The 11,117-nt window shown below is 33.7% G+C and overlaps 1 protein-coding gene across 1 annotated transcript; it reads left to right on the top strand.

The window, feature by feature from the left end:
* Nucleotides 1-8,205: 8,205 nt before the first annotated feature.
* On the top strand, nucleotides 8,206-10,274 carry LOC139902067 (uncharacterized). Its single transcript, XM_071884724.1, has 3 exons — nucleotides 8,206-8,338; nucleotides 8,673-9,301; nucleotides 10,209-10,274. The coding sequence occupies exons 1-3, from the start codon at nucleotides 8,206-8,208 to the stop codon at nucleotides 10,272-10,274; spliced, it is 828 nt and encodes a 275-aa protein (XP_071740825.1).
* Nucleotides 10,275-11,117: the final 843 nt, after the last annotated feature.

An 11,117-nucleotide genomic window follows, 5' to 3' on the forward strand; every position in this document is an offset into this window, starting at 1 on the left:
AAAAAAACATCGCGTTACTCAGAAAATGGTGCTGGCGTTTTACGGTGGAAAATAATGCATTTTGAACTACGGTCATTAAAAGTATCCACGGGCGGGACGGGGGTTGGATTTGAATAGAATTTCCATCAATAATAACCGAAAATCAATTTGGAATGGAATTAAATACATATAAGTGGAACGTGAAAAAATGGATATTTCTTTTACAAACTCGTTTACTAAAGTCGTGAACAATGGTGAAGACACTCTTTTTGGAAGTATTCATGATTAGGTAATCAACCGTTGTGCAATTGTTTTGGAACTCTTTAGGCTTGAGAAAGACAAAACTGCAAGTATTAAAAAGAGGGTTCGTAGAGACGAAAGGAGTATGTCAACACGTTGGAAATTTATTCGGGAACCAATGGTCAGAGTTGTTTCTGATCTGCAGCAAATCGAGCAAGAAATCTTGGGGTATTGTTTTGGCAAATAAGGTAGTGATGTGTGGAAATGGGATTTACATGGAAGTGGTCTTTATTCAACAAGTGATATGTTGTATTTACTCAATGAACAAAGGGCGACTACATGTGTCTCTAACCCGAAACCTACACTTCGAAATAAGTTGTTACCTCAAAAGATTGAAATTTTTGTCTGGCGTGCAATATTGGGTCGACTTCCTGTTAGAACGGAGCCTGATAAAAAATGAATTGATCTTGACTCAACAAGATGTCCGGTATGTGATAATGATATTGAAACCTTGGAACACATTCTTTTGCATTGCAGTTTTGCGAAGGACAAATGGACAGGGTGGCTCGTTGGTGGGATTCACATATATCTATCCCAAGTTCGGTGAAGGATCTCCTTAAAGCAACTAACACTTTTGGTAATTCAATGACCTGCAATAAATTTTTGCAAGCAAGTGTTTGGGTGGGCGCTTATTTGATTTGGCAAAATAGGAACAATACTCTATTTCGTAACAAAAAATGGATGGGTCCCGTAGCCTTTCAAATATTACAAGTTCGAAGTTTTGATTGGATCGTGAATCGTTCGAGGCGAAAAGATATGGACCGGCTACAATGGATGGCGAATCCACACACAATCGACGATCATGGATAGTTAGTGGCATCATTTTGTTTCGTGATGTCTTTGACAAGTTTTCGATTACATAGTTTTAGAATGTATAGCTTCTCGTGTAGCTTTTGAATGTATATCTCATGTAGCTCCATATCTCCTTTTTCTTAAAGGTTGATCCCTGTAATATTTCTTTGATTAATGGATTGGTTTTGCTTTTCAAAAAACAAAATTAAATATAACATAACATAATTGAAATCTATCCCGCACACATGTAATTTTTATCTAATATAGAATACAAAATTTGCCGAATCAAACTCAGATTATGACAAATTAAATGTGTAATTTGTATGTTCATTTTGTTAGATATACGTGTTTTATTGTAATATATTATAGTTAATTCATTATGGTTGTAAACAAAATGTATGTGTGATAGTAAATGCATTTATTATAGTACTTTTGTATGCATATATATCTATATTTATGTATTTTTATACGGAGTATGTATTTTGGGTGCTAATAGATATATCCATAAATGAAACATTCCATCTATATCAATATCCATTTAGATTCATCCATATTCAAATTTATATCCATTTAAATTCATCTATATCCATCATGAATTAGTTGAATCGGGTAAATTCACTGTATCAGATGACCATTTATAATATAAGTCGTTAGGAATTGAAACATTATCTCACAAAATATATATCCCAACCCCTACATTTGAACCCACAATCTTATATTTGATAAATATTGGGTAATTTAAAAAATCGTTAACATTAATTATCTAGAATATTGACTAACATTAACATTAATGATGAAGAATGTTAAATTATAACACTAATTAACATTAACATGAATGTAATATTAGTATTAACATGAATATTAAATTATAATACTAATTTATAAATATTATTAATTTTATAAATATCATTCACTCAATAAATATATAAATTATCTGATAATATAATATTTGGATCAATTGATATTTTTATCAAGAGAGAATTACAAAATGGGTAGAAGTGGAGAAAGAAAAAAAAAATCCTAAAGATCAGGTAGAGTATATACTTGAGCAGATCTGATGTTCTGTATTTCGTGACCCTATATACAATTAGTCAAAGAACATTGAAAAGTACTTGAATGTACCAATTTGAAATCTAATAAACACCAAACAACCAACAATTTACAATGGCTTCATTTGCCAAATATCCCAACGAATGTTACATACGGATCTACTACGAATCCAATTAAAAGCTACCCAGCTTATAGAATCAAACAAAAGTTCTTTCTTCAATGTGTTGTTAGCAAACAACACCTCATTCCGATATCTCCAAATATGCCTTAGAAGCGACAAGAAGCCAACGTATATGACATCCTTCAACCTCGAATTCAACTGTAATGCATCCAACCACAACATGCAATCTGACGAAGGTTCGAAAGAGGCAACTTGCAATTGTAACCAAATCTTGATCTTGAGCCAAAGAGACACCATCAAGGGGCATGAAAATAGAACATGATCGATACTTTCCACTCGATTGTCACATAACACACAATCTATCCTTTGAATTTCTAATCCCCTTCTCGATAAGTTTAGCCTAGAAGGAAGACGATCCTAAGCTATTTCCCAAATTAAAATGTTTACGTTTCTAGGAACCAACTTAGCCCACCTTGTAACATTGTTCGAACTCAGAAAACTGACTTCGTCCATATGTGCACGAGTTGCGTTAACCTAGAACGAGTTATCAACACCAATCATTCATTCCCACGAGTTACGAACATCTGATATAACAACCTCGTCAATATGGGCTTGTAACCAGTCCAACATCTCGCGATTTATAAGCCCAATATCACGGGCCCAATTCCAAGTCCCGGAGCCTTCTTGTATCATATCTGCCACCGTACATTCTTTATCACTAGAAAGATGATATAGTCTACTAATGGTGTATCATATGGGCTACACGCACAAAAACATCATTATTACTTAAAAGAAGCACTTGAAACGCACAAAAATATCAACATATAGTATTTTTTTTTTTATTGTACATTCGTTCAGCGTTCTCCGATCGATTAAGACAGTCCAGCATCATGCGTAAACCTTGAAGGCAGCTTCTATGCTTAAGCCCTTAAATAAACGCGCGAGCAGCACACATGCCACGTCAGCGTCAAGCACAAATTTGAAAAGCAAACTTCGTATGAATCAATTAATCCATATCTGACACGTGTATCCGAAAATCAAGGAGGATCTGTGCCTATAAATAGGACCCTGGGTCACTACATTACATCATTCAGTAACTTGTGGCAGAGAACACACTTTCTCTCTAACGCGATACTTTCTCACTCTAGAACTTCACCGCATAGCAACACTAAGTAGACGGACCAATTCACAGTTTGGTCCCGGAAGATTGATAAGGCCACCACACGGAGAATTCGTCCGTGATCCGGGTGTGCAGGGATTATCCCGAGGGCAAACATCAATCGACAACATATCCCACCACGCTGAGCAGTTCTAGTGTTGTACTGGTATATATATTAGCCGCTAGCCGAAAAATAGTACCAACATCTACCAAATTTTAACCTTAACGAACCTTTTCCTTTTCAATTGTTTGTCCAAAATTTTACCGATTGTCCATTTCCAATCTTCACTCGTAAGTTGTTATTGGGAAGTAGATTACGGTTTTGCGCTATTAAAAAACAATGAACAATACACGACCATGTACTATTACCAAGGTTATTATGACCATAATATAGACATCTATTCTCAACGGATATCGCCCGAATGACATTGACCCACATTGCGTCCGGACATGTAAAGAATCTCCATATCCACTTTAGTAACACTGCATTTTTAAAAGCTCGAAGACTACCAATATCCAACCCACCGCATTCACGAAATGCCATCACCTGTTCCCATCGGATCCAATGAATCTTTGTTACATTACCGGAACTCCCCCAAAAAATTCGAGCACGTAAACTTTCAAGTTTATCGATGATCGTTTATGAATATTTGTATAACGAAAATTGATAAATGCCTAGACTTCCAAGAACCGCCTTTTTGAGTGTTAACCAACCTCCGATGGAAAGTAAATTCGCCTTCCAAGTTGAAAGTTTTTTTGTGTATCGGTTAACCAAATTGTCCCAGTTTGACTCCCGATTCATTAAACCGCTGACCATCAACCCAAGATACACAAAAGGCAGCGAGCCTTTACTACATCCCGACTGCCGAACCATATGATATAATTCATCTTCTGTTACTCCTACACCAAAAATATGTGACTTCAACATATTAATACGCAAGCCTGATAAACCATAAAATTCATTTAAACATTGCAGCAGGTAATCCATATTCGCAATGCTCCATTTTGCCATGAATATAGCATCATCTGCATAGTACGAATGTGAAATATTGATCGAAGGATGACCTATACCAGCCCCACAAATTCTTCCATCCAAAACACTTTCCTAAACCAATAGATGTAAGCCTTTCATCACAATTACAAACAAAAAAGGGGCTCAACGGGTCACCATGTCTTAAACCTCTTTGAATCTCAAACTCATTAGTTGGGCTTCCGATACTTAGAATTGATGTTCGTGCGGATGGGGAACATCTTAATCTACGACCGTCACACTAAACCAAACCCAACTTTGAGAGCTTAAAATCCAAGAAATTCCAACTTACAGAGTCGTACATCTTATCAAAATAAATTTCAAAAATCAACAGTTGTTGTTTCTTCTTACTATTTCCCTTTCACTTACTATTTTCCTTTCCCTATTACAAACATCGTATTGAATGAATCGGTTGGCTAGGTCCCCTGTCTTATATGATATTGTGGTTTGTAGTACCCAAACTTAGCTTAATTTGTGAATTCGATATAGGTGTTCATGTACATGATATGTATGTAGTTTTATGGTGATGATGTTGATGTTGAGATGATGAATCTAGATGAATGAAATGTATGAAACGTACAATAACAGAAAATGTAATAAACGAAGTGTATTGATAATCTCACTAATTACATTTTCACATCCATTATTGACATCGTCTCCCTATTTTAATGGGCGATGTTCGAGACATAAAAAATGGACCCTTATAAACCCTAAATTTAAATATTATATAGAAAGATATATAGTGCTAAAAATTTATTAATAGAAAATAAGTTAATATGCGATTAAATTGTATGATAAAGTAATTTTCATTCCTTAATTTATGAGAAAAAATAATATAAATGAAGGTATTATTATATGTGACTTTTAAAATTTTGAGTCCCTACAAACATTGAGAGTACTAGGGGTGTTCATCGGTTCGGTTTTTCGGTTTATTCGGTTCGGTTTTTTCGGTTTTTAAACTTATAAAATCAAAACCAAAAACCAAACCGAAACTAAATTTATTTATCAAAACCATAACCAAAACCGAACCGAAAACCGAATTTAATTTCGGTTTAGTTTCGGTTAAAACCGAAAATCACTAAAAATAAAAATTCTAACAAACATAAACTTACATATAAATTAGGAATAACGGTTGTGGATAAAATTTAAGTATACAAAGTATATAACATGTTTATTATTTAATAAAAATGTAATAATACATCAAATATAATATAAATATATAAATATTATAATTATAAATATGTTTTAATATGTTATTAATTTGAATTCGGTTTTTAATTTGGTTTCGGTTAATCAAATTTAAAATTTCAAAACCAAAAACCAAACCAAAAACCGAATTACGAATTCGGTTTCGGTTTCGATCGATCCAAAAACCGTTTAAAAAATTCGGTTTGGTTATTTTTAGTTTGGATTCGATTCAATATTCGGTTTGAAACTAAATGGTGCACACCTCTAATTGAGACCTTGTTCGACTGCACACTTTGCATATGTGGCCGAGACGCCCTGATTATTGAACATGTTTGTGAATAGTCTCTTTAGTGAATCTAGAGAGAATTTCACAAGGGGTTTACTGTGTGTGGGGAATGAAATGCTTATGGTAATGTGAGTCGGAGGTTAGTATTTTTAGTCTTTAACTAACCTCTTTACATTATTAATCATGCACATCATAATATTTAAAAGTTTTAAACCTAAAATGGTTTTATGAGAAAAGGATGAGTCCAATTACTATGAAATCGATGCTTTCAGTTAACACTCAATTGATCGAAATCGAATTTAAATTGAGTCTCTTACTAGAAATCTTCAAAATTGATACGAGTATTTAAAAGTTGTCTAATATTTCAGGTCTATAATAGGAATCTAATACGAACTGAATGAACCATCTCTATAATTATCAAAAATTTCAAAGTTCTTGCACTTTTCATGAGATTTCCTTCATCTCACATTTAAATAACAATATACTGCTTATGTCCTATTTAATTGTCCACAAATAAAGAATACGAAAGTTAAAAATACGAAGTATTATTAGAGAGGTCCCAACGGTACCGCCCTGAGGGCCGCTCAGCCAACCGCCCTCCTGGGCGTCGGTGGCAGCGAGCCGCCCAGGAGTCCGCCCTCCTGATCGTGTTCCATTTCGTGCTTTATAGTCATTTTCGTGGACAGGTGTTTTGGCAAAAATGACCGCTTGAAATAAAAAAAGAAATATAACGGCTAGCTTGCAACGTCTCTTTTTTTCTTTTCTTTTTTAAACACTATATAAAGTACTCTTCATTTCTACATTTTACACAACTACAAACTACGCTATGTTTCTCTCATTTAAATCAATCTCTTTCATTTCTACATTTTATACAATCTTTTTTTTTTTTTTTTTACCAAACAATGAGTTCGAAAAAAACCCCAATCAAAGGCAAATCGAAACAACGCCCTCAAGTTCAAGATCCGAATGCAGTCGGTCGCGACATGATCCAAAAGTTACTTGAACAATCGCAACAAAATACCGGTTTTTCTCGCTTTGCAAATGCTAATCCATCTAATCTATTTGCGGGTATATTTCCAAACATTCATACACAACAAAGTCAATAACAACAATACTACACTAACCAACGATATCAACAACAATATCCCTACAATATGAACCAACAATCTCAACAAACACCATATTATCCAACACTTCGTGACGAATCGGATGGTGAAGAAGTTACCGAAACTCCATGCCATGTCGAAGCCGATTTCGAACCTCCCGTGGCCGATTTTCGAGGAAAAAAAGTGAGGTGTCCGAAAATTCCTTGGACCGACTTGGAAACAAAAATTTTAGTCGAGCATTATGTGTATGTTTCCAAACATCTGGATGCGGGAAACGACCAAATAAGTGGTAAATGGGCTAAAATTCAAAGAGATGTTAAGAATTTTATTGCTATTTATTCGAAACTTGAGAAAATGTGGCAAAGTGGTTGTTCGAGGGAGCGGCCCGAAAACAATTCAAACACCAAACCAACCAAACCAAGCGACAATTCGCTTTTGAGGATGCGTGGCGAGTTTTAAGGGATTGCCCGAAGTTTATGGAAAGTGAAGGTATATCGGCTACCAACAAAAGAAAACAAGCCGATGAAATACCAATTCCAACCGAGGCTAGTTCGAACCCCCGAACACAAGCACGAAACCCGACCCAACCCACTTTGAAATTTTAGATAAAGATCACGACCCAATCTGACGTCCTCCAAGTCGACCTAAAAGTCAAAGGGAATCGTACTCATCCGAATGCCGCGAGTCGTATGTCATCCGACGAAGTTCGGATAAAGATAGCACAAACCGCCGAAGCTTCTCAACTAGCGGCGACTAAAACCATGAAAAAGTTTTATGAAGAAAGCGATACGAGAACAATGTTGAAAAGTTTGAAACTTCTTTTCGAACCGGTGTCACGTGACTTGCCTCCCGACGAATATGAAATGATGTTGAATTATCGAGCGAGACTTAAGAAAATTATTCGTTTAAATTATGTGTCGTGCGTGAGTTTTGTTATAAAAAATAAAAATAAAATAAACATTGAAAAGTCATTCTCATCACTATTTTGTATGTGACTTTAGAATTTTACATATAGATCCAATTATCAACACGAAGAAATGAAAAACGTGCAAATTGTTAAAGGCATTTAAAAGGCCATAATATGGTCACGGTTTCTTCATATAACATCAGAAACATACAACACTTAAGTTAATATCTCTCATACAATCATCTACACCGTCTGCCACCACAAACCACCACCCTCCGCCACTCAAAATGGGCAGAGCACCATGTTGTTCAAAAGTCGGTTTGCACCGTGGTGCATGGTCCTCCGATGAAGATAAACTCCTTACTAATTACATTCAAACTCATGGTGAAGGTCAATGGCGTTCATTACCCTCTAAAGCCGGTACGTTAATTAAATAATTTAATTTTTTCAATATCAACTTATATCATCTTTTGAGGATATATACTTGAATATTTTTTTAATTATTTTCCGAAAAATTTAAAATCAATTAGTTATAAGGGAAGCTATACGAACTTAACATAAATTTATTTAATTCACTTTATCAGTGCACATATATAGTACGTATAACTTTTACCGAAGCATTATAAAATGTGACATTTTATAATGCTTCGGTAAAAGTTATACGTACTATGAATATGAATTTAAGATAAAAATATAAAGGTTGTATGCTTAAATAATGTAACATTTTCATATTTGTATGGATGGATGGATGTAGGGTTGCTTAGATGTGGGAAAAGTTGCCGGTTGAGATGGATGAATTATCTCCGGCCAGGTATTAAACGAGGAAACTTCACTTCGGACGAGAATGACGTCATTATCCGGCTGAATACTTTGCATGGCAACCGGTGGTCTTTAATTGCCACTGAGCTACCGGGTCGAACCGACAATGAGATCAAGAACCACTGGAACGCTCATCTACGGAAAGTGGTGGAAAACTCCGGCAACCATCTCCGGAAAACATCAAAAAACAAGAAAAGGAAAAAGAAAAGAATATTAGATGATAAGGAAACAGAAACAAAAGTTCAACAAAAGTCAAATAAAGTCAAAGTTCTTGACTCTTTTTCTGCTACTCCTTCATCATCTAATTCCATTTCAATGTCATCTTCGAATTCAAGCATTACGACTGAGCTTGGAGATGATGACTTTGACTTTTCGTGGTCAAACTTATCGCCATTCTTGGAGGTGGATGGTACTAGTAGCATGATCGACTGTCCGCATGATGATGTTTTAATAATGGACGGTTGTGATGATTTAATCATGTCAAAAGATGATGAAAGTTTGATGTTGGAGAAGCTTTATCATGAATATCTAAATCTACCCAATCGTGATGATGTGGTGGATAAGGTTAATTAAATACTCCGTATTAGTTAGTGAATTTCAGCGAATGTATTGTTTATTTAATTAAATAAGTCGTTGAAATTCTCAACAAATTAATTTTAGCTAAGTTACATGACAATTTGCATCTCGTTTTTCAATAAATAACTATATTCACATTTATGGTACGAAAATAAAAATACAAAGTAAAGAAAAAATTGATGGTGGTGCGTGTATGTTATGGACTATGGGAGCAAGTGTAATCTATTATTTATTACCCCATCCGTTCCATAAGGTCGACTGTTGACTTTTCAAAATCTTTCTTCTTCAATTTTAACCGTAATTTTTTTTTATTTGTGTTATGTAATATTTAATGAAAGTTATATATAATGAAAACACAGTTAAAACACAATTTATTCATATAAATTCTATCAAATATTTTATAGCAAAAATAAAAATATTTACGGTCAAAGGTGATAAAGAAAGACTTTGAAAAGTCAACAATGAATACTTAAGATGGGACGGTGGAGTATCTATTATCTATTATATCTTATAAAAGGACTTTAGAGTGATGTCATGATATACTTTAAAGGGTTGTAATATATGTTTCTAAGAATTATAAATTTGTAATATGTCATTTGATGGTGTAATATTTAAAAGTATTTAAATTTAAAAATATATTATATTCTATCTTATAAAAGGGACTTTGAAGTGATATCTTGATGTGCTTTAAAGAGTTGTAATATGTGCTTCTAAGAATTGTTACATGTCACTTGATGATGTAGTATTTAAAAATATTTAAATTTCAAAATAATCTATATACTAATTCCAAACAGGTTCGCGTTATATTTGTTTTTTTCTAAAAGCACTTCTACATGTTAGGTTCGTCTTTGATAACTGTTCTTAATCTATTTGTGTTTTGAGTGATTTTTATTAGGAATTACCTTATACATGCTTTTTAGCGATGGTTGATGTTGAAGTTATTACAGATGGATCAAGATAGGAGGTGATGGTTTATTTTTCGATTTATAAACCTTTTATAATAACAATATATATATATATATATATATATATATATATATATATATATATATATATATATATATATATATAGTGGTAGGATCAAGAGGGAAGTAACCAATCGGGGGGAAGCGGGGGGAAGCAAAAACTTTTTTTTATCGTTTTTTGAAAAAACTTTGTTCACGAACATTATAGATGAGATGAAAATATGAACATTTAGTAGAGACACTTTGTGATAAATGTTTTTATTTTGGCGGAAAAACGCTCGAAGAAGTAATATATAACAATTATCGTGTTTTTCGAGCGTATACTGAGGTTTTAGCTATTGGGGTTTAGATATTAGGGTTTAGATATTAGGGTTTAGAAATTTAGGGTTTAGGGTTTAGATTTAGGATTTAGATTGAGTTTTTAACACGAACGGTTTAGAGTTTAGGGTTTAGGGTTTGGTGTTTTGGGTTTATGGAATAAACCTAAAACACCAAACCATAAACCCTAAACCCTAAACTCTAAATCGGGCTAAATTTTACTTCACAAAACATGAAGAAGAAAAAAACGTTCATATTTTTCACGAACAATATTATCTTGAATGTTATTTTTGTCGATCGTTTTCCCGCCTAAATAATAACATTCATCACGAAGTGTCTCTTCTAAATGTTCATATTTTCGTGTGATCTTGATGCCGGGAAAAAAATTCCAAAAAAAAATTTTTTTTTTGCTTCCCCCGATTGGTTACTTCCCCATTGATCCTGCCCATATATATATATATATATATATATATATATATATATATATATATATATATATATATATATATATATATATATAT

The sequence above is a fragment of the Rutidosis leptorrhynchoides genome, chromosome 3 (genome assembly GCF_046630445.1).
Source record: "Rutidosis leptorrhynchoides isolate AG116_Rl617_1_P2 chromosome 3, CSIRO_AGI_Rlap_v1, whole genome shotgun sequence".
Lineage (NCBI taxonomy): Eukaryota > Viridiplantae > Streptophyta > Magnoliopsida > Asterales > Asteraceae > Rutidosis > Rutidosis leptorrhynchoides.